General features: G+C 40.0%; 1 protein-coding gene across 2 annotated transcripts in view; it reads left to right on the top strand.

Annotated features, from left to right (window-relative positions):
- The first annotated feature begins 8675 nt into the window (after positions 1-8675).
- The window catches only part of SEPTIN7 (septin 7), a 37397-nt gene continuing 21546 nt past the window's right edge, over positions 8676-24526 (top strand). For both annotated transcript variants that reach the window (XM_081165194.1, XM_081165193.1), the window contains exons 1-5: positions 8676-8705; positions 9981-10083; positions 18856-18962; positions 22606-22706; positions 24286-24420. In XM_081165194.1, the coding sequence (XP_081021320.1) occupies positions 8691-8705; positions 9981-10083; positions 18856-18962; positions 22606-22706; positions 24286-24420 (461 nt within the window). In that variant the 5' untranslated portion in view covers positions 8676-8690. The remainder of the gene's footprint in view (positions 8706-9980; positions 10084-18855; positions 18963-22605; positions 22707-24285; positions 24421-24526) is intronic.

Raw genomic sequence — 24526 nt, 5'->3', positions numbered from 1 at the left:
AGGTAGCCCAGCCAGCAAGTCCGCCGGTCCTTGCTATTGGGAATGGACAGACAAGTGTTAGGCCAGGCAGGTAGGCATGCACTGTCCTGGCCTTTCTTGTGCTTGCTGTGTGCAAGGCTTGCCTGGGAGCTGAGTGCCTGGTGCTGAAGGGGAGCCTTTCCACCTGGCAGCAGCTACGTCTGCTACTGCTGTCTCCCAAGGTAAGGTGCTGGCCTCACGTTCACCTTTGGCCAGTCTCTGTTAGGCCACTAAGGCTGGGGGCATCCCATTCCCATGCCCCTGTTGCACAATGTGAGGAGGCACCTCCCTTTGGGGTAGGGGGCAGCTCAGAGACTAGGGGTGGCAGCAGCGGCTGCCCAGAGGACTCCCAAGGAGAGGAGAGAGGCTAGGAGGCTGAGGGCACACTCTACAAGGGAGGGTTTTCAAAAAAGGGTAAGAGGCTGCCAGCTCTACAGGCAAGGGATGACATAACTAGGCTCCTGAGCCCCACAGGGGTGCAGCAGAAAGAATGTAGTGACCTAATGTCAGGGGAATGACAGCTGGGCAATCTACCACATTTACCAAATGGAGAGATCTGGTGGGTTTAGCCTACTAAGCTTCAGATTTTGCCATCTGAAAGATAAAGTGGAACTCTTTGCTTTTAAGTGGTGTTAACTGTGAGAAGAGATCACCTTTATCTGTAGCTTTGCAGTACAGTGTACAAGTTCGTTTCTCAGTTAAATACCGGATCTTGGCTTCATATCCATGCCAACCTCTCTGCACATGCATATATTGCACAGTACAGTTGCAGCATGTGCATTTAGTAGACATATTTTACAAGGCATGAGAACTTGGCTCTTTTCAGTTGGCTAGTTTTCTCTGATCTAGTTCACATAAACTGACACGATAAGAGACACACAGTGGTCCAAAGAATATCTTAACAGGTTAAGTTGCTGAGCCCGCTGATCTTCTATATATTTTTACCACCTGTATGTCAAGTACTATGTTTAGTTCAGAGTTCAAATTATGAGTGCTTGTGAATCTACCAACCAAAGAGGAACAATTACTTCCCATCTAATGGGAAGACAATGTTTTAACTGGTATCTATTTGCTCATGCTTCTGAAAAGTACTATGCACTGAATTCACAAGTAAATGGGCTTGCTCAGGTGTGTATATGAGTGTGATATGAAGAAATGTCAAAATGTGTGCTGTATTTAAGCATAGAAATTGCATGCACGGTCGTACCTCAGAAGTCGAATGGAATCCAGTGCGGAAGTCCGTTCAACTTCCAAAACATTCAGAAACTAAAGGGCAGCTTCTGATTGGCTGCAGGAGCTTCCTGCGACCAATCGTAAGTCACGGAAGCTCTGTCGGATGTTCGGCTTCCAAAAATAGTTTGCAAACCGGAACACTCACTTCTGAGTTTGTAGCGATCGGGAGTCAAAATGTTTGAGAACTAAGCTGTTCAAAAACCAAGGTACAACTGTATGATTCTAGTAATTTTCTTAGCACAGCTTGATTTAATAGTGAGAAAAGGTTCTTTTAATAAGCAATATATCATGCATTTTAAGGAAGAGATAATAAACTGTAATCCTAACCACTGTAAACACTAGGATTAGTTGTAAATATATCTTAATGGTTATATTGTATTTTAATATTCTGTTGGAAGCCACCCAGAGTGGCTGGGAAAACCCAGCCAGATGGGCGGGGTATAAATAATTTATTATTATTATTATTATTATTATTATTATTATTATTATTATTATTATTATAGCAACCAATAAACAACAAGTTTTGCTTGGAAATGTCTGAAGTACAAATGGGACCCTTTATTCAGTGATGTGACTGTGGTTTTTTTTACACATTTTGGTAAGGGTAGAATACTTGTGCAGAAAAAAATGTATAGAAACCAATCCTAAGTACAATCAGCAACCACTTCACACTGGGGTTCTGTTCCCGGCCCCTGCGTGCGTTGCTGTAGCATGTATAAGTGCATTATGTCCCACCCTTGTTTCACCCTTTTAGTGACGTGTTTTGTGATGTTTTCAGTTAGAAGAGGTTCATGGCTACGCTGGAGGCTCCTGATCAGTGTTAGAAACTCAGCTGTGTAAGCTTATTGTCAAATGGCACCTTAAACCTAGATTATGGTCACCACTCTGGAGTACCTGATATGGCAGCTGGGGGAAGGAAGACGTTCCCTAGCCAAACTCATTTCCTGGCTGGAGTGAGCCAGTAAAACTCTGTGTGCAGTTTTGCTGTGGATTATGCATACTGAAATACCCACAAACAGACAAACTAGTTCTCTGCCCATTGCTTTAAGGGAAAGTGTTGCTGGAAGGATTTAGAAAACTACTTCTGATAAAGAAAATAAGCTTTGAAGGTTTATATGACAGCAACTTAATAACTATAGTAATGTCTATTTCAAGTTGCTAAGCAACTTCAGCTTTGTTCTAGCACTTACCTTTCCTTCTTTCAGAACATCTGCTTAATGTGAAGTTGAGGGAAGGATGAATATAGAAAATTATTGGTCTCTTTTTCATTAGAGCGGTTGTTAAAGGTCTTTGCTTCTGTATTTTGTACTGTTTTGCCTTCCACTAATGTTGCAAGTTCTCTGCTTCCTGTTTTTGCATAGATTTTCTTAATTGATTTGCATGTTGTGCAGTGGAAGAGCATAGACATTTATGGTTCATTGATGATTCAATGATCAGTTTGGGAGTGCATGCTTGTGAGACAACTTGGCCAGACCAGAAATGATGTAAATTGCTTTAGCAAACTCAGCAAGTGAAATTTTGGAGATCCGTAGAATCATTTAAAAATGTACACCGTGCTAACAGAACATTAAAGATGAACAAAGTGCAACTTTATTCCTTCCTTTTCCTGATTTAGTTTGGTTTTGATTTTAATAAAACTAGGGTAACAGTGAGTGCAAGTACTACCCTTTCTCTATTGAATGAAGATTTTTGAAGCAATTAAATGAAAAACTAAATACAGGAGCAAGAAGCAACTACTCACTAATTCAATGCAGACAATACAATGGTGCCTCGCAAGACGAAATTAATTCGTTCCGCGAATTTTTTCGTCTAGCGAATTTTTCGTCTTGCGAAGCACGGTTTCCCATAGGAATGCATTGAAAATCAATTAATGTGTTCCTATGGTCAAAAAAAGTCCAAACAAAGCCAAATTTGGTACAAGAGTTTATTAAGTGCTCTTTAAAGTCACACATACTGTAAAGAGCATTTCAAAATTCAAACCCAGATTTTTTTTTAAAAAAACAGCAGAGTGGCCCAATGGTCACAGAAAATCATAAAAATGCAGAAAAAAACCCACAAGCTTCCAGATTCTTGCAAACCCCTTCCCAACTGTTCCCCCAGCCACCCAGCACACAGAAATTCAAATCCAGAATTTTTTTAAAAAAACAGCATCGTGGCCCAATGGTCACAGAAAATCATAAAAATGCAGGGGGGGGGAAACAAGCTTCCAGATTCTTGCAAACCCCTCCCCAACACCAAGTCCTTGAATTCCAAACACCCCAACCCAAAATCCAACCCCCCCAAAAAAAGTTTTAAAAGCTTAACTTACCAAATGGCTGCAAAAGAAGTTTCGGAAAAGCATCAAAAATCACCAATGTCTTTAAAAACCTCAAAAAAGGCTACTATGTACACTGCGTTCTATGAGTTGCTCCTCAAAGTCAAGTCACAACTGTATTAACGGTGTTAAGAAAAAGGAAACAAACTTGCAAGACGTTTTCGTCTTGCGAACCAAGCCCATAGGGAAATTCGTCTTGCGAAGCAGCTCAGAAACGGAAAACCCATTCGTCTAGCGAGTTTTCCGTCTTGCAAGGCATTCGTCTTGCGGGGCACCACTGTACATCTAATTCCTGGTCAGCAGTAAGTCTCTGTCAGAGGACAAAGTAGAGTTTGAAAGGGAATGAGTCAAGAACCTCATCTTCTCTCCCTCCTGAAGGTTCCATTGTCACCTCTGGACCTTCCATACCTTTTACATTCTGCACTGGCAAATTGGATTTGCCCTAGCAGTTGCTGGTTTGTAATTCAAATAATAAAGAAAGTTGTTTGTTTTATGTTCCTATTTTTAGAGAAAAAATTTCTTGAGATGTGCTTTTCAAGGCTGAATAAATCCCAAGAAACTGATTAGCTGGACTTCTAGGAATTTGAACTAGTTTTCAAGTCCTGATAGCATTGAAAAGTCGAATTTTGTGCAGTAAACTAGAGGTTTGCTAGCATAGTGACTAATTTCAACTAAGACTACAGTGTTATATTGGCTTTCCTGCAAGCAAACCCCATTGAACTCAGTGGGACTTCTAAGTAGACATAGCACTGTGTTCTGAAGCATTGTTTTGGAATAATTTATTTTGCAACTTCTTAGTCCCAAGAGGGGTATGGTAGGCTTCATAGTAAGCACATCCTTGAAAAGAATAAATTGTAGTTTATTTTTATTCAAATAATCAAGGTTCATATCTAGTGATGTGGGATGTAAATTTAATACAAGAAAAACATCAACAATTGAATTGATACAGTACTACTCAAATGACTATTCTTAGGAAATGCACACACAAATGAGCATGTTAATAGTTTTCAACGCCCCTTTAAAATTAAACTCTAAATAACGTATCAAGCTGTCATGTCGTAAAGTATTCAGTAATTTCCAAGTGAAGCTTTGAATCAGTGCGGAAATGTTTCATTCCAACCAAGTGCACTCTGATATTTTTTCCTCATGTAAACTAACTTAGTTTCAGTCCAACCATTCTAAATGTATATGGTAGGTTAAATCTTGGTTGATTTTAAATTTAAGAAAATAGAAAACTTTCCAGAAAACTCACATCACTGTTCATATCCCTGTATCATCTAAATTGCATGAGTCATGCTGGGAGGAATGGGATTAGGAGTTGAAAGTATAGTTGAGGCTATCACACAGGAACTTGCCATACCTACACCATATAATCTTCACTGGCCTCTGAAATCACCCATTGAGGCTCTATTTGCATGCCTGCTGGTGGGTTTGGTCAGGCTGCTGGGAACATGAGAACGTGGCCTTTTCTGTTGTGGCTCCTCTCCTGTTGAGCACCCTCCTCTGTTTGACCCCATGCATTTTCAGTCTGCCTTCAGTTAGATAGCCAGTTGGGGTTTAAATTGATAGCCAGTTGGGGTTTAAATTGACTTTTTTATTTATACAAGATTTTTTACATGGCTAATTGGTATGTAGTTTTAATGACTGAGTTGATGATGATTTATTTTTATTGTCAATTGCTGTTTGCATCTCATGATAAAGCATAATCAGTGTGAACAAAAGTGTCCTGCTTTGTTTCCACAGTACTTCTGGGGCCACAAGCCGTGTCCAAACCTGAACTCATGGTTTCCCCCAAAGAAACTATCATCATTAAGCCAAGAACAAACCTTGGTTAGCACTTGGTTGTTTGGGGATAACTGGTTTGACACCGCAGTGAAAGTTTGTGATTTGTTACTCCCAGACTAGGCAGGAGTGGGGAAGGACCTACGGTGGTGCATGCTGCTTGTTTGTGTTAAGACGTAATTCAGCCTTCATTCTAGTTTTGAAGTGATGTGTGATTTAGTCAGATAGTTACTTCAGATTGGAAGATCTCAACAGAAATCACAAGAAGCCTTGTGACCAATTGAGGAAGGCCTTAGGACTTTCAGAAGTAGACCATTTTGTTGGTTGTCTAGGCAACCAAGTGATCTGCTTTTTCAGGCACTTTGGGAAATGTCGGACTTGACTTTAGGCAAGATGACAACATTTTAATTCTGCAAGCTAGGTTTCCTTATTTCCAGTTGTAGCAGCTAACTTTTTTTGCTCGCTGCAATTCGTTGCACAAATGATAGAACTGTTAGTAACTTGGCAGGTGTTTCTTTTATAGTTTGGAAAATTGAAATAAAAATACTGTTCCACCTTCCTGGTCTTAATTTGCTGCTGCTGCTGTAGAATTTTTAAGCTGGTGAAGGCTTTATGACTATGGACCAGTTACATGTGCATAAACAGCATACTTCAGGTGCTGCACATATGGAGAAATCGAGAGTTTTGTAAACATAGGCTCTCTGTTGCTGAGGTGTACAAGCATTTTGTCCGAAGTTCACAGCTGAAGCACAGGCTTGGAGAGATGGATGAATATACATGCTCACTCATTCAAAAATGCATATGAAATGTGTTATTTCCTTAAGCTTGATGTAGACTTAAGTAGTGAGAAGAAATGGATAAATGTTGCTCCAACTACCTAGAAGATGCTTGTGGCATCCCTTTGACCACTATATGTGGCGGTAGTGTGATTCAAACCAAGTAGCTGGCTAATATAAGGCCATTCAGCAGCAGCATTTTTAAGAAGTTCTCCATTTGGGCTTTATTATGGGCTTATATTAACTAAGTTCTCCATTTGGGCTTTATTGTGGGAAAAGCATGGCAGCCAAACACAAGGGCTGTGTGTAGGAGTCAATAGATGGAAAGGGTTGAATGAGTTGACAGTAGAGGATGCAGTTTGACTTGCTTGTCAGATAATTCAAGGGTTTACGAGACTGGTACAGGGTTATGTATATTCATCTGGCATCATATTTATGATCTTCTCATAATGTGCAGGTTGTTCTTTCAATCTGTTTCCATGTTTAAATTTTAAGGCATATTATGACTGTTATGGGATTCTTCATACTGCACTTTTATGTTTAAAGAACCGAACTATTCAAAATGTACCTATTACATTGTATGTTACCATGATCAAACTCGTGAAACAAAGTACTAGAAAGCTCATGAGGATTTTCCAGTGAATAGCATACAGAATCATCTGGAGCATTACAGAAAGCTATGATAGCTGTGACATTGACTATTTGTCTTTGCCCTGCAGCGGTTTGATCTTACCAATCCCTTTATTGTTTTTTATTATTTATTAAAAACACTGTTCATATTGGGGAGCTGTACAACAATCTTAAAATGCATCAGGGTGGATAAAAATCAATGATTTAAAAATAAAATAAAAATTGGATTAAAAAAAATTGGATTTTTAAAATAAAATGCTTTTGGAGGAAAAATCTTTCCAAAGATAGTTTTCTATTTAAGTGACATTATAGTCCAAAGGCTATTCATTAGGAAATAAGGGTTTGCTTTAAGTTTTTCAATTGTTTAACCACATCAGTTAACAAACATGGATCAATATACTATAATGTTACTGTTTTAGTTAAAGAAATTGTTTAAATTGTTATGAAGGCAATGATTATTTTTCTCCTTCCAATCAAATACAGCAGAAAAGTTATCCAAATATAAACAGTTCTTAAACCTCATCATAATTTCATAATTATCTGTCTATGTATTTCTAATGGTATAACCAAATCAGTATTTTTGATATAACTGTAAAAACTACTCTGAAAAATTAATATTCTAAAAGCGAAACCTTCTTCTGGTTGTAAATATGAAGATTATACCAGCAAGAACAAGTCTTTCTGAAAAAAAGAAAATAAAAAAGATTTAAATCAAGTCTGACTGACTAGTGATTTAAATCGTGATTTAAATTGATTTGTTTTAAATCAAATCCACCCTTAAATTCATGCCAAAACATTAGAATACAGGAAGAAAAGTAGGGCAGAGTTGAATTATAACACACTGAGATAAAGCACTAGTGACCAGATGGATAGCTTAGTTGGTTAGAGTGTGGTGTTGCTAACACAAAAGTTGCAGGTTTGATCCCCATATGGGACAGCTGCATATTCCTGCGTTGCAGGGGGTTGGACTAGATGACCCTCAGCATCCTTTCCAACTCTATAATTCTATGATTAAATGAAGACTAGGGAGCACAGTGTGTTTTAAAAGACACTTAAACATCATTAATGTGGATAGTCTCAGAAGTTCTTGGGGAAGGTAGTTGAAGTTTCATAGGAAATACCCTTCCTCTAGTGGTTGCTAGTTACACTTCCATAGGCTGCAACATGACCTGGAGAGCTTATAATAGTAGTGATTGTGTAAATCAGTAGGAACAAAGGCACCATTTCAGGTATCGTTGTCTGAAGTTGTTTTATGTTGATCTTACATAAATAGTTGACTTGTGTTCATTGAATGTCATCCGAGGATTCCCCCTTAAGGTCTGGTGCCACAGAGTACCTGCAAACATTTTTCACTGGGTGAATCCTAGGAAGAAAAATGGCACAAAAAATATTTTTATCATAATATAATTACTGTTTTGGCATTTGTGATGACTGTATGCCATTAAAAACCTTCACTGGGCGTTTTTAAACAGAAGTTGGATGGCCATCAGGGATTATTTAACTGACTTCTGCATTGCAGGGAGATAGAATAGATAACCCTTTGAGTATCTTCCAACTCTACAATTCTATAATTTTCTTGTTTGTAACCCTCTTGCAACAGATCTAGAACTGTGCACAAATGCATATTTTGTACTAGTAGTTTAGGTACTAGATAATGTACTTAAAAAAAAGAGTATAGCTAACTGTGTGGTCTGAACAATTGTAAGTAACTCTTCTTTACCTCTCTTTCTTCTTTATGAAAATCTGCACCTGCCTGATATTGCTGAACTGCTGGAATTCATCACCTACTGTGACTTTTGGCTGTGTCTTGCCTATATCTGGATGGTTGGAATGATGGAAACACATTGTTTACAAAGTAGCTGTAAGTATCTTGATTTTTCAAGCAACTGTTTGCAGCCCATTCTCCTTCATTTATGCCTTTGTTACAAGGGATCCAAATGGATTTTCCCAAGGTAGCTATTCTTTGTAAAGGTATTGCCTTTCTCCAGCACTCAGACAACATATCTGTCTCTTAGGAAACCTTACTTTCCCCCTTTCCTACCCCTTCAGTATGTCTGTTTCTATGATGCTATGTAGAAGTGCTACTGGGCACCTATTGGCTAATATCAATGATATTAAAACTCTTTCGTCTAGTGAGTTTTCCGTCTTGCGAGGCATTCGTCTTGCGGGGCACCACTGTACCTTATGTACTTGGTTATTTGTAAGAGCTTCTTACTTGCTGTGAGTGGCCTGGCAGTGAGGCTAAAACCCTATTACTGCTGTTCATTCTATCACATACTCCTGTGCTTCTTTTTAAAGTTTTCCTCTGGTCTTTGAAAGTTGTACAGTCCTCAAAAAATAGAGACAAAAACCCCTCTTCCCTTTCAAGAAAGAGAGCAGGATAGTTCCTTTTCAGCAGTTTTAAACCTGCTTTCCATTAAATGGGGATGAAAAGTTGTATTGCTGCTGGCAGCATGAGAATAAGTGACGAGGTATAGTTCTGTATTGTGTGAAAAAGCTCATGCAATTGACAACTCCTGCTTTATGTATTAAAACATAATCTTGAGCTGGCATTGTAAAGGCTTTCTGGAGAACAAAATGCTTTAAGGAAATGTTAGCAAACAGCTTTGTTAACTTCTGAATTTTATTTCTTCAATCTAAAATAACAGTTAAATGGATAGTAGGAAGCCATAACTATGCTGTTCCACCCACTGTTTTTAAACCACACAGCTGAGACTCTCCTAGTTCTTCCTAAAATGAGAGCTGGCTCACAGCAAGCAGTTGTAGCCAATCACCTGGTCCTGGGCAACTGCTAGGCTTTTCTGAAGCATTTGCCAGAGCCAGTCAAATGACGGAGCCACAAATTTTTTACAGATGGCTGAAGTTCTCTGCCTATTGCAGATGATAGAATGAGCGGTATCTGAAAATATGCATTCCCAGCAGGGAATTACCTTCCAAGTCATTGCTGTTTGCTTCTGGGGTCAGTCAGTATGTTCATGCCATGAACAGAAGTGTCATGAGTCCTGAATGCCCTTGCATTCTGTATTCAGATTTTCAAAAATTATGTGATTGACTAAAAACATTTACAAGGGGTAGGGAGGGTGTGTGTGTATACAAGTTGAGGTGCTGGGAAGGCACTATCTTTTTGTAACTAATGTGTAGAATAAGCACTACTACAGTTGTCCATATTCAGTGTGAAATTATAATTGTCCTAGACGATAATGTGATTTTATATATTTTTATCTTAGCAACAGAAGAACCTTGAAGGATATGTGGGGTTTGCAAATCTCCCCAATCAAGTTTATAGAAAGTCAGTGAAGAGAGGGTTTGAATTCACGCTCATGGTTGTAGGTAAGTTGTACTTTAGCATGTGTCAAATGGTGACTGCCTTCTTTATTAAAAAATAATAGATAATAAATTGATTTACATATTAACAAATTGCCTGTGTCATAGTTTAAATTCCACTTTGGACGTTCATTGCTTTGAGCATGCAAAGAAAGAAAGTTTAAATGTGGTTACAGTGTGTATTGCAAGGTTTGAAAATGCTTGCCCTGCTCTTAGCAAGTGGCACGAGGCATTCAGGTTGTGATGATTTCAAGGTTTAGATTTTTGCGGAAGGGAGAAGTTGAGTTGAAAAGCTTTGAGCAGACATTTACTTGAATCTTTATAATGTTTGTTTGTTGCCTGCTCTTAACCCTAAGGTCTCATGAAAACATAATATTAAAAAGAGCTTGCAACAACTTGCCATCATAAAATTAAGATGGGTTCTGTAAATTTACACCTCAAATGTCAAAGGCCTGGGTAAAGAGGTACATCTTTAGCATTCTGTGGAAGCTGTACAATGAAGGTGCCAGGTGCTCTGTGGTGAGGGAGTTCCGCAGCTTAGTGACTGCCACTAAGAATGCCCTCTCCCAGGCCACTGCCGAGCCTCTGAGGGTGGAGAAACTACCAAGAGGAAGTCCCCTGCTGATTCCAGTTTTCAAGAGGGTCTGAAGGGAAGGAGGTGGTCTTTCTGATATTTGGAGCCTGAGTTGTTTAGGGGTTTAAGCACCAACATGAACAGTTCAATTGGGCCTGAAAATGATGTGGCAAGCAGTGCAGTTGTTTTAAACCAGGGGGTTCTATGAGATATAGTGGGACCCCGGGAAATAATCTGGCTTCCAAGTTGTCTTCAAGGGCATCCCAACATAGAGCACATTGCAGTAATCCAATCTGGAAGCTATCAGAGCATGCAAAGGAAGGGAAAACATTGTTTCATTCTGGTTTGGTTCATGTGCCACACTAAGCCAAACCAGTTTGTGGCAAATCTAGAGAGAGTTTAAACCACAAGGCTGGGTTTGGATAAAGGTTGGCTTAGCTCAGCATGGGGTGGCAGCAGAAAGAACAAAGAAGGAACCAAGTGGTTGCAAGCTCCTCTCTGGGAACCCACATGCTTGTGTAGCACCACTAAGGTACGAGAATCTTTTCGGCTCCAAATGCCCTGCCCATGTATTGGCAACTACACCATTGTAACGTGATTGAGAGGTGGGCAGCCCCGCCTACCTCTCAAATTGCTTATGTGGGGTTTCCACATACCTGACAACTAGCTTCAAAGCCCCTTGCTGTTTGCAGAGGTATTTAAGGCAGCCCCCACACCCTTAGAGTCTCTGGAGGCTGAAACAGGAGCATGGGGGTTATATTAAAGCCTTTTGCAAAAGCACTCTTTAAAGCAGATCTGCACTTCTCTTTTAAGCAGAGTGGGTGCTTGAGACGAGGCGTTACTCACTCACTCATTTAAAGGAGAAGCGCAGGGCTGCTTCTAATTTCACTTTTGACGAGTGGGGATTAAATCCTGTTGCCTTGGCTGCACAGTCCTGTTCTTGATGGGCAGCTGAATGTGGTTTGGGGGAAACGGCATTGTAGGCTGAAGTGGACCCACAGGCGATTTGCAGACCACAGGTTCCCCACCCATATACTAGGCCATAATTTGGCTTAGCAGGACATGTGAACCAGGCCAATAATGGCTCTGTATTCACTTCAAGTATATTTCAAGTATACAATATTACAATTTATATGGGTGGTGTAGGCTGTCACTTACTACCTGACAGCAGACATTCAATGCTCTAGAGGGTATTAAAACCTCAAAATGACATGGCTGAATGTTGTTTCATGAACAAACATCATAGAGGACTTGCTCAAGTGCTTTTCATCAGGGCATTAAAATGGACAATTCCGTTTTTCCAAAGTGGTGAATAAATGGCAAAATTGCAACTTTTCATTGCATATAATCTTGCTATGAATTTCAGTTACAAGAGTTTGGTGTTAAAACTACTTTAAATCCACTTTTCTTCTGTTTGTGAATAAGTTCCCTGATCTGACTGGCTGTTGTCCATGCATAAAAGATGCATGAAATGTTGATTGTAGGTTTGCCAAGAATTTCTTCATCTGTGCCAGTTGTCCTGTGCTCATTATTGGTTGCCTAGATGGCTGCATTTAGTTTCTGTAAAAATTGTTAATTTATATTCATTTAGAAGCTGGAGTAGTTTTACTTGGATCACTTTCTTCAGGCTTTTCTGGTTAGGGGTGTGAACTTCCTGCATTTCAATTTCTCAAACTAGAGCAGAGAAAGGATTGTGATGGAGGCAAAGGTCAGCTAGAATGTCTGTGTGCAAAAGAACTGTAGTGGAGCCAAATAACTTGTTCAGATGTTTTATCTAGAAAAGCTGCATATTATCACTCTCTGTAGTTGTCGAACTGCATTCTTCAGTTTGTTAATAAATGTACTTCCAGTTATTTGAAATACATAACACTGGTGGCTTTTTAACATTGATTTTTAAACATTAAAGCTGGTCAGTTCCATACATTGTTTGGCGCCTTAACTAAATTATTTCTTTAGCATCACTTTTTTATTGAGCAGTTTAGGCTCTCTTATGCACATAGTACGTGTGTGGCATAAGCTTATCTAATAGTGTACGTTTTTAAAAGTTTAATGCTGTGGTTCTCAGTTTTGGGATGGGCACTTCTTGCCAGTGTTTCAGATATTCCAAGGAAGGATTGGACCCTGATTCAAATGGATTATATTCTTCTTGTTCCCTGCCCTCGCTTTCTCAAACACTTGGCTGAATTGGAACACCCATTACTGGGAACACTGGATTTGTAGGGATAACTGTTCTTACTACCCATCATCCCAGTATATCTTAGGAAATGCTGTTGCTTTGTTCTGATGGGGTTGGGGTTTTTTAGCTGACCTAGAGGAATGCACTGGAAGTTACTGAGAAGAGAATGGAACTGGTGTCGGTAGATGAATGATGGTGTTTCTCGGGAGCTGTCTGATGAGAAGATGTAGGCATAATATATTAGTAAATCATTTGTTGCCTCAACTTATGCAAAGTGCCATGCAGAGCCACATTCCCCATGTAATGCATGACTTGCTGAGTCTGGGATCTCTCTGCCTTTTGGTTACTCACCCCACAATGATGTGTGAAATTGCCTCCCCCCAACCCCCCCCCTGCTCTTGTTTAAACTCTGTAGTCGGAAGTTTTCAGTGTGATATATGGCTCTGTCTTGTCTACTTTGAATTGATTTAAGCTGATATTGTCACTCAAACTGGAGGAATGGAGACTTGCAAATGAATGCAAGCAGAACTATTTCCCAATCTGGCTATTGAAAACCATTGGGGAATATAGGCAACTCCCCACTCACACACGAATGTGCACATGTGCCATTTTTGGCTCTGAAAGTGGATAGGAACCCCCAGAATGGGGTGGAACGGGGGAATCCCCACTCCCATGCATCCTGGTGACAACATTCACAGTGGTTGGGAACGGAACCCCAGCGTAAGTGGCTGTTCCCCTGTAATTAGATTTTTAAAATAGTGTTTTCTTTAGAGATGTCAGGATGTTAAAATTGCCTCAGACAGGTCGTTATTGTGCCTCTGCCTTAAAAGAAAAATCACAGTATTTCATACTATTGTTCATATAGAAATGAAACTTGGCCAAGGGATAGTTATTTGTTGGAATGTCCTTGAGTGCTTCCTACTTATTCTTGGACAGTTTCTTAGATGATGATAATTTAGTGAGCTTCCACTCTTCACATGTTCCTGTGATTCTCTTGTTTGTGGAGGTCTGCAGGATTATGTCCTGTTCTGCTCCTTCCTACCCCATCCCTTCTTCAGGGTGTGCTGCGAGGAAGAATGGTGCAGGTTTTTCAGTGGAGTAGCTGGAGTTATACCGTATTTTTTGCTCTATAAGACTCACTTTTTCCCTCCTAAAAAGTAAGGGGAAATGTGTGTGCGTCTTATGGAGCGAATGTAGGCTGCGCAGCTATAACAGAAGCCAGAACAGCAAGAGGGATGGCTGCTTTCACTGCACAGTGATCCCTCTTGCTGTTCTGGCTTCTGAGATTCAGAATATTTTTTTCCTTGTTTTCCTCCTCCAAAAACTAGGTGCGTCTTGTGGTCTGGTGCGTCTTATAGAGCGAAAAATACGGTACATGATGGAAGGACAAATCTGTGGGACTGTTGTAAAGGAACATTAAAGTCATTAATACAACTTGAGATTTATGGGGAATGACAGTTTTCTGAAGTAAACCTATTTCAGCTAAGTTAATGGTTTCCTTGTGGTGTGCAAGTGTTCCCTCATTCTAAAATTGTGAGATAGTTATGTTGCATTGTTGTAACTGGCAGCCAATTGAATTGCTATTCTTGTTTTAAGAAACAAACAAAACATTCATCACTTTACCAAATGCAATGGAGAGAAATTAGATGCTTGGCTCTTAGTTATTTCATTAAAATATATACACCACTTGATTGTAAAAAAAAAACCCCTCAAAGCGGTTTACAAAAAGATAAAACAATAAAACTGAGAAACATTCACAGTCCTACTTTAAAACATACAAAAGTTAAAATACTAAAACAAATTAAAATTGCCTCAACTTTCTAAGCATCTGGGTAGGTTTGTCTAAACAAGAATGTTTTTAGCAGGTACCGGAGAGTACAGTGAAGGTGCTTGCTTGATCTCAAGAGGCAGGGAGTTCCAAGGTGCAGGTGCTGCCACAATTTCACAATTTAATTCTTACAAATGTGGAAACAGTTGAGTGGGCATGTGGGGTAGGGTGATCTTGTAGGTAAACCGGTCCCAAGTTATTAAGGGTTTTATTTGCTAATACTAACAATTTGAATGTGGCAACTAGTCCTGATCTCTGAACAAAGGTGTTATACACTGACGAGGCCTTGCTCCTGTCCTCACGTGCTAGTACTGTTAACCAGTTGTATTTTATATAAAGCGTATGCAGCAAATGTGATAAACGGTTCAGTACTATAACTTGTGCAAAATTTCGGATTTTGTGACTGCAAACGGTCCAGTCATGCAGTAGACACCCAAAAGCAGAGCTGAAATCTAGCTTGATAGAACTCACTCAAAAACAGGGAGCAACCATTTTAGGCGTATCCAATTGACATGTGGATCCTTTTGGACCCGGAATAAGGCAGAATGTGGGACAGAATGTGCTTATACGTGCTCTACCGATGTGCGGGGGCCGGGAATGGCACCACTGTGTGAAATGTTCACTGCCTGTACTCTTTCAGCTATATATTGTAAGTCTAACTTCATACGATTTGCTTTCTAGTAAGTTTCAATCCAAATTCTAATTAATTCATAAGATGTTCTTTTAAAAAGGTGGCTAATCTAATACAAGTGTACATTTTTTCTCTAACAGGCAGTGGGAAATTATATAGTGTCCACAAAAGCATAGGTTTGTTCAAAGAGTAATTCTGTAATTGCAGTGCAAGTCATCTTGCTCCATAATTAAAGAAATTTACCAATCTAAAAACAAACTATGTTAACCAGTGTATATATAACACTTAAAACCTACTTTGAATTTTTATATAGCAGCAACTGTGTTTACATTGGCCAACAAATTACAAGTGTGAACTGCTTTTGAGGATTTGCACTTGTAGCTTAAAAATGTATTTTTTAAGGTGCAAACACACTCTTAAGGTATGGTTGCTATTCTACATGAGTTGTAGAAAATCAAATCAACCTGTCTAACCAGTTTAGTGGAACAGTTCCAGTGAGCAGCAGCAGAAGAGACTTCTGAAAAAATCGCAGCTTTCCCCATGTGGAAAAAGATCTGGGAATAGCCTGGATCATACTTGAAATTAGTATACTGTTGGAAGGCATTCATTGATAGGTTGCTTGAAGGGGCAGGGAATGGGTATCTTCACAGCTGGAGAAGTGTTTCAGGCTTTGCTTCACTTGAGACTGACACTGATCTTTTGGCTTCTTATATACAATCATATCCCAAGCAATCTCACTGCATCCAGTAGGCAAGTAAACATGAATTTAATTTAAGGGACAGTAGCTGGCCTTACTGTTGCTAGTTTAAGGTATGCTGCCCAGAATATTAGTAAACTTTTTATATGAGGCTTGCATTGGATATCTTGAAACTTTACTTTCTCAAACAAGGCTTTCTGCTGACTCAGCAGATTTAGGCAGCTCACAGTACGTAGGAAAGCCTAAAAGATGTTTGTAGAATTGCTACATAAATAGTGCTGACTGGTGCATATCTAACTCAAATTCCAAAAAGGACGTTGTTTTTGTTTTTATTCCCTTACTATAGCCTAGCAAGGGATGCGGGTGGCACTGTGGGTTAAACCACAGATCCTAGGGCTTGCCGATCAGAAGGTCGGCGGTTCGAATCCCCGTGATGGGGTGAGCTCCCGTTGTTTGGTCCCACCTTCTGCCCACCTAGCAGTTCGAAAGCACGTCAAGTGCAAGTAGATAAATAGGTACCGCTCCGGTGGGAAGGTAAACGACGTTTCCATGCGCTTCTCTGGTTCACCAGAAGCAGCTTAGTCATGCTGGCCACATGACCTGGAAGCTGTTTGCGGACAAACGCCGGCTCCCTCGGCCTATAGAGCGAGATGAGCATTGCAACCCCAGAGTCGTCCGCGACTGGACCTAACAGTCAAGGGTACCTTTACCTTTATAGCCTAGCAAACTGTGCATAGTAGGTAACCTGGTTTCCAAAGCAGTTGAGGCTTCATGGGCCTGTGACTTTAACCTCTCTCCAATGATCCATCTGAGGCTTTAAGTTTTATATCTGAAAACAAATCTCTAGCTTTGGGCCTCTAACCTCTGTGATCAAAGCCATAAAAGGATGACTTGTACAGAAATTGGCCAGTCAAAATGTCAAGTTAGTGGCTTCTTCAGATCAGTACAGATTGCTCTTTGCCCCGACTTCTAATGACTTAGAAGAATCTAGGGAAGGAAGCCTACACCTCTCAACAAGATGCATTGTTTCTTTCTGACTTGGTTTCATTTACTTAATATGCTAACACCTGGCAATACATCTCCATCTCAATCAGCATGACCCCCTTCTTTGCTAGGAGTGCTGAATGCAAAGGACTACCCCATTCCAGTGGCCCAGTAAGCAGGCTTGGAGTTTGCACACACTCTCACTTTTTATTAGAAATGCAGCATATTTTAGAGAAGAGATATATTGTTCCCAAGTTACAGGGAACCAGGCAGAGGGCCTTCTCGGTAGTGGCGCCCTCCCTGTGGAACGCCCTCCCACCAGATGTCAAAGAGAACAACAACTACCAGACTTTTAGAAGACATCTGAAGGCAGCCCTGTTTAGGGAAGCTTTTAATGTTTGATGTATCATAGTATTTTAATATTCTTTTGGAAGCCGCCCAGAGTGGCTGGGGAAACCCAGCCAGATGGGCGGGGTATAAATAATAAATTATTATTATTATTACTAACCTTGAGGCTTTGTTGTTGTTCTTACCGGCACACAAAAAACTGGTTCTGCTACGCTCCTACTGTGTATTTAAATCAGGAGCCACCTGATTTTTGAGCCCACAGACACATTTATAAACTGGAAAAATATTGTGGGCACCAAATGTGTTCTCCCTTCCCCATCTGTAACCTCCCTGTAATCACCCCTCAACATCAAAATCAGGCTTGAAAAATGCCATCTATTGATTATAGCTTGGTAACAATAGGCAAGAAGGAATTGCATGTATATGAGAAGGGCAGCTAGAGGAAGTTCAGAAAGGTTTGCTGCAGGAGGGATAGGGCTTTTAGCTGGCAACTTTTATTGACTTATTTACAAGGTGAGTCATCCTTTTCCTGTTGATTGGAATTTTAAGACTAGGGGGATCTGGAATTTGATGTTCAGATGACGTCTGGAACTCATGGATCTTGTTAAAGATAAAATTCAAAAATCTCCCTTCCCTTGCTTCAAAAGATGAGAAAGAAGCAAGAGTACATCAGTTATCCACAAAGGCCTGCGCCATAGATGCCATAGCAACTGCCCTAGCTTGAGAGGCTGAGGTAGTTCATAAAATTTACTATTGTAAACATGCAGGAAGCTGGGCAAATTGCTTGGGGGGTGGGAGGGACCAATTATCACTGCTAATCAGAGCCAGTAGGGATTCTACATTATAAACAAAGGGAAAGTGAGCAGGAAAGTCTGTTACCACATCATTATCAGTATCATCTGGAATTGGATATTGCAACCGGCTAACAGGAAGTAAGGAGGGACACAGGTGGTGCTGTGGGTTAAACCACAGAGCCTAGGACTTGCGGATCAGAAGGTCGGTGGTTCGAATCCCTGCTCCTGCCAACCTAGCAGTTGGAAAGCACGTCAAAGTGCAAGTAGATAAATAGGTACCGCTCTGGCGACTGGACCTAATGGTCAGGGCTCCCTTTACCTTTTTAACAGGAAATAAACATGGGCTGCAAAACTAGAGGACCTCTGTTTATATTGAAACAATAAGGCTGCAGTCCCAAACCCACTTACCTGGGAGTAAGCCCCATTGAATTCAATAGGACTTTTGAGCATATATGGTTAGGGTTGCACTGTAATGTATGAGCTAGCTGTAATAAACCCTTTTTAGTACAGAAATGTCTCGTGTTTGGAAAGGTTGTTATAGGCTTACTGGTTGTTATGTTTTTAAACGATAACACAGTGTTTCCCTCTCAGCTACATCAAGCTGGATGTTGCCTTCAACTGTTTTCCACTGCATTCAAATTTATTTTCTGTGAGCTGTTTATAGGCCAGTCAGTAAGCATTTATGTGATCCTTCTAACTACATGATCATTCTAATTGCATTAATATTAACTTTTTTTCTTAAATAGGTGAATCTGGATTGGGGAAATCAACACTAATCAACTCGTTATTCCTGACAGACCTGTATTCTCCGGAGTATCCAGGACCTTCACATAGAATTAAAAAGACTGTGCAGGTTTGCATGGGAAAAACGTATTTCTATTCTAATACAGTGGTACCTCCGTTTTTGAACATAATCCATTCTGGAAGACAGTTTGAGTTCTGAAATGTTCAAAAACGAAAACTCTGCTAGGCCTCAGGATCTTGCACTCAGTGGAAGCCGCGTGGCATGTTTGACTTCCAAAGCATGTTTGAAAACTGAAGCATTTTTACTTCCAGGTTTACGACGTTCGAAAACCAAAATGTTCGTCAACGAAGATGTTCAAAAACCGAGGTACCACTGTATATGTTGGTCTGCAAATGGAGGCTACTAGTAGCATGTTGATCTCTCGCATATAAATGAAAATGTATATGCATATATATTACTGCAATTACATCTTAGCTGTGAAGTAATTGTTCAACATATCTGAAGAGTACCTTCTGATAACATTAATCAATCATTTGTGATTACTGATGGCTTAGACTGCAATCCTAATGCTGCTTACCTTTGAGTAACACCCATTGAATTCAGTAGGACTGTCTTCTGAATAGATGTTGCCAGAATTGTGTTGTTAGCTGATAGGAAATTGAGGTTTTAAAATGTCTTCAATTTTCATTTCTTTAATGTAATCTGTATACCACATAAGTGGTTTACGATTAATATAAAATTTACATTAAAATTGGCAATAAAAATGACAGTTGGGGGGTTCACAGTTTGGGGGACATCACACAGAAGACGATTGTCTCCTGCAGATTGTAATATCCTTATTGGCTCAAGGGAAGGAGGTACTTCTGCAGATATTTGGAAAATTCTGTTTACTTTTGAACACTTGACAGTTATTCTATTAACTATCCATTCTATTTAGTTTTTCCTCATTTGCATACCCTTGATGCTGCTATGAAATATTTTATAATTTATAATAAGGAAATGGGGATGGGGGAGAATGTGGGATGCAACATATTGTTATGTGTATTTCAAAAAGCTAGTAAGTCCAAACATTAGAAAGGCTGTATGTTGATCATGCTTGCTTTTGAAAGAAAACAAGTCCCGATTCTTTCTGTTGCTGCTTCATTAATTAATTTAAGAAGAGAAACATTTTGAAGTACATTTGAAACTGCATGAAGTATTTCTTTAAGCTGATGCAACTTACATAAAAAATAAGCCTTTATTCTGTGTAAATTTTTTTTCCGCTTTCCTCTGGGTTTTAAGACTATTCAAATTCCTGGATGTGTTTAGAACTGACTTCATAGCAGGGAACTGAACATGAACCTAATCATATCCTGTGAAAAAGACATTTGAAACTTATTTTTGAAAGGGGGGGTCACTAGAGAATGTGTCATCCTTTAGGAAATGGGTGATCAAGCAAGAGAGCTTTAATATTCCACAGTCTGGCATAATATTGTTAACTTGAACTTGATCTATGTGACCTGCTTAAGTGCGGTGCATGGGAAAAAAGCCATTTGGAATGGAATTGCTAAGGAAAGTTTTACATTCCAGGATTGGAGCTAATTTATTTTCTCTGAACCCTTTGAGAATACTTCTAAAACTAGATAGGATTCATTCGAGCTCTTAAAAGAGATTGACACTAGTTTACAGCTGTTTTCTGGATTCTTTCCAGTTGAGGCTGTTTTCTGAGAATTTGACCATGTATGGATACACACATTCCTTAAAATTAGTAAAGAAAAAAAATAAACTTACTATAAGGAATGAAATGGTGATGAACTCCAGTTTGAACATTAAATTGGATATTGTGTTTAGGATAATGACTAATATTTCAGAAGCACAATTTCTAATTTTGAAATCATCTAATTGATCTTATAGAAATGAATCGAGAAATCTCTGTAAATTCTGTATGAGGGGAGTTGGGCTTCGCCTATTGACAAGCTTTCCTTCCAATCCAGGGCTAAAACAGGGTGGGGAGCATCTTGAGACAGCTCTTGCTTTCCAGTTCATGGGCAGGAAACTTCACACTCTCCAGTCACTTGAGGGGAGATATGGTGAAGTCTTAAAACCGTTATTCACCCCCCACACACACACACTGGCTTTACTCTTTTGTTAGTTCTTTAAAGAGAACATTTGAAAGGGCTTGGTCAATTTGTTTGACCAATGAATCAGTTTCATCCTTCATATTGTAATTTTTAAAATAAGAAAATGTGTACTTCCTGTGCTTTATCTTAGTGTTTCATCCCCTTTCTCCAGTCATAGCTGTGTTCTGTTATCTGCGCCTTAGTGGCTTCTTCTTTTGGGTGTGTGTGTATTGTGTAATTCTTGTGTGAGTACACCAAGCATTGCACACACGCACAGAGCCAGTGCAGCAACACACATTACGCAGCACATAGAACGAGGCATCTTCATAGCAGCCGTGGTGGCAACAGAGGTGCTGACAGTAACAGAAGCATGAGTGGTCGGACTGGTTCACGCATGGTCAGGCTAATCTGTTCTGCTCATGGTGGTGGGAGGAGGAAGCATGTTCCAACTGTTGGGAAGCTATTTGAAGAGACAATAGGCATTGTCAGGGTTCTTTCCTTTTAGGAGAAGAGGGGAGCAGGGAGCTCAGCCTGCTGCTGGATGTTGACATCCCTAAGAGAGGATGTATCTGATACCCTCAGTGTGAAGAGCAGGAGGTTCTCTTAGGCTACTGTCCCCTAAGTAGCCGAGCACTGCAGCCCGTTAGAAGTAGTAGCAGGCACACCCTCTACCACTGTCATCAGACACCAGTTCTGGTGCCTCCACTCCTCCTCTGGTTACCCCCAGAATGCTGGGATCTGTCTGTCTCTGCCCTGAGCAAGACTGATTGGTGCTTCTTTTCTTAAGTACAGGAGCAGGCTGCTGGCAATGTAACTTGCTACATCTTTACTGACTCCTGAGCAAAGAACCCAACTTACAGTAAAACCATTAGTGCTGCATTTGGGCAACTTGAGGACCTATTTTTAAATTAAAAATGTTAAAAATGAACACCTGTATAAATGTCATACAGCATTCAGAGGCAAAAGGAGGTGCTGAGACAATAGAAATAAAACGACACAGATCCAGGAAAGCAAGCATCCCCTTTCATTCCACTCTTTATATTTTACAGCAAAACACAACTAAACCAGTTAGGCAATCTTGATAAACACCAGCAACAAAGATGCTCTGAAGATGTGCAATTTCACATTCCTTCCTTGGGCCGGTCACCTGAACCTATCTCACATGTCCATTGTGAAGATATGCAGCCATTTTATATTACCTTCCATAAGGGGACTTTGAGCTCAGAATCGAGGCCCTCTGCTGGCTGTGGGCCCATAACATTTTTACCCTCAGTCCATTCCTCTCGGCAGCCATGATTGGTCCATATGGTTTCAAGCATACCTTCACAAAACATATCTTGCTCCCTTTTTAAAATAAAAACTGGGAATCTCAGGAAAGTGGATCTGAGGCAGTTCCATAAACTGAATTTGCTCTCCCTCCCTCCTTCTGTATTTTTCAACTCAGCAGGAGCGCCATAAAAATGCTTTCCAGTTAACAGAAATAAAAACAAACTCTGAGCTTTAATATTTATTTAGAATAAGTTACTAGGAATGTAGTGTACTTGGAAGGTGGTCTCATTCATCAGTTTTTTACTTAAAAGAAGTACCATTTTCATATGTTTAAAATATGATTTTTTCATATATCTAATTTTTAATTCTTTTTTAATTTTCAGGTTGAACAGTCTAAAGTTCTAATTAAAGAAGGTGGCGTTCAGCTGCTACTAACAATAGTTGACACGCCTGGATTTGGTGATGCTGTGGATAATAGCAATTGGTAAGCATATTCTAATATTAAGAGTGGTGGCTATTAATTTAGAACACCAATAATTTCATTACAAATGGTTAGGAACACGCCCTTGGCTACTTTAACTATTCTTCTTTAAATACTATCATAAACAGTAAACTCTCACTCTGCTGCCGTATGTTGTGCATCAGGACTAGTAACTGCAGATAGCTAACTTTAATTATTTTTTATGAATCACCCCACAGCCTTGTCAATAACCTGAAGGCAGATGTGCTCATTTGCACCACTGGCTTCTAGTTGCAGCCACCTCTTCTCCTACCTGGCTCTCTTGCCAGAGCTGGTTGCTTTTCTTCTATTGCAGCAGCTGGCCCTATATTTGTAGCCAGAGAAATACTGTGCAAGCTCTCCCTCCTGACTTTTAAAGGGCCACTCTTTAAAGCAAGGTGGGAGCCTGTGCCCAATAGTGTTGTACTCCCAACTCCCCTCAAGCCCAATTAGAATGGCTAATGGTTGGGAATGTTGAGGCTTCCAATCTAACAACACCTGTAGGACCATAGGTTTCCCCCAGCCCTACCTTAAAGCCTGAGTCTGGTGGAAATGAGAGAAAATGGTCTTCTTCTGCTGTAAGAACCGCTCTGCATTCTAGCAGTAGCAACTGTAAGAAGGAGAGGGGAAAGACAACACATGAGATGATGGCAGAAGGAAAAAACATAAAATATAGAGGGCACACGGAGTACATGTCTCCTTAGGCACTTAGGGTGCAGTTCTAATTCTACTTGGGAGTAAGCCTCATTAATTTCAGTAGGGCTTCTACTCTAAATGTGGTTGGAGTCGTGAAGTTAGTCATTTACATTGGAGTAAACTAGCAAGTTGCTACAGTTGATTCGCAACTTAAGCATATTTAACTTGTGTGCATTTTGCTTTACGCACATGGCCATTTAAAAAAAAAAAGAAGGTAAGAAATGGGTCAGGTGCCCAAGGAAAAGAACTTTGGCAATCCTAAGCACCATTGCACTCACCTTGGGAGAGCGTTCGGAGGTGCAGAGAGAGGGAGTGTTTTGACTAAACGTTATTTTGGCTTTTTGCACTATCCCTGGAATGCTACCCTGCATAACTTGAGAGTTGCCTGTGGTAAACCACCCAACTGGAAAATCATATGGCTGTTATAATAACACTTCCTATTTACTGAAAATAAGTACAAACCAGGTGAATGCAAACACCTTAATGTGAAGTACAGCTGTACCTCAGGTTACATACGCTCCAGGTTACATACGTTTCAGGTTACAGACTCCACTAACCCAGAAATATTACCTTAGGTTAAGAACTTTGCTTCAGGATGAGAACAGAAATCATACAGCGGCAGCAGGAGACCCCATTAGCTAAAGTGGTGCTTCAGGTTAAGAACAGACCTCCAGAACGAATTAAGTTCTTAACCCGAGGTACCACTGTATTAAAATTAAAAGAATCAGTTATATGTTTGTGATCAGTATATCATCAACAGGTTAATTAATATACAGGTTAGTTAGTATTAAGCCAAACAATTTGCTGTGATGCTATTGATGTTACAAGTCAATGATGGTTCTTAAAAATGTGAATTTGCATATTCTAGCTGGCAGCCGGTTATCGACTACATTGACAGCAAGTTTGAAGACTATCTTAATGCAGAATCACGTGTGAACAGACGTCAGATGCCAGACAACAGGGTGCAGTGTTGTTTATACTTCATTGCTCCATCAGGACACGGGTCAGTAGGAAATGTAGCTTGGGATGTGTTTTTCAGTCATTCAGTATCAGCCTCTATGTTAATGATCTGGCTAGATTGCTTGGGAAACTGGATGCATGCCTACCTG

This window comes from Podarcis bocagei, assembly GCF_964188305.1.
Source record: "Podarcis bocagei genome assembly, chromosome: 12".
Classification (NCBI taxonomy): Eukaryota; Metazoa; Chordata; class Lepidosauria; order Squamata; family Lacertidae; genus Podarcis; species Podarcis bocagei.
The sequence above is the reverse complement of the archived record's forward strand: the minus strand, read 5'-3'. Positions and strand labels throughout refer to the sequence as shown.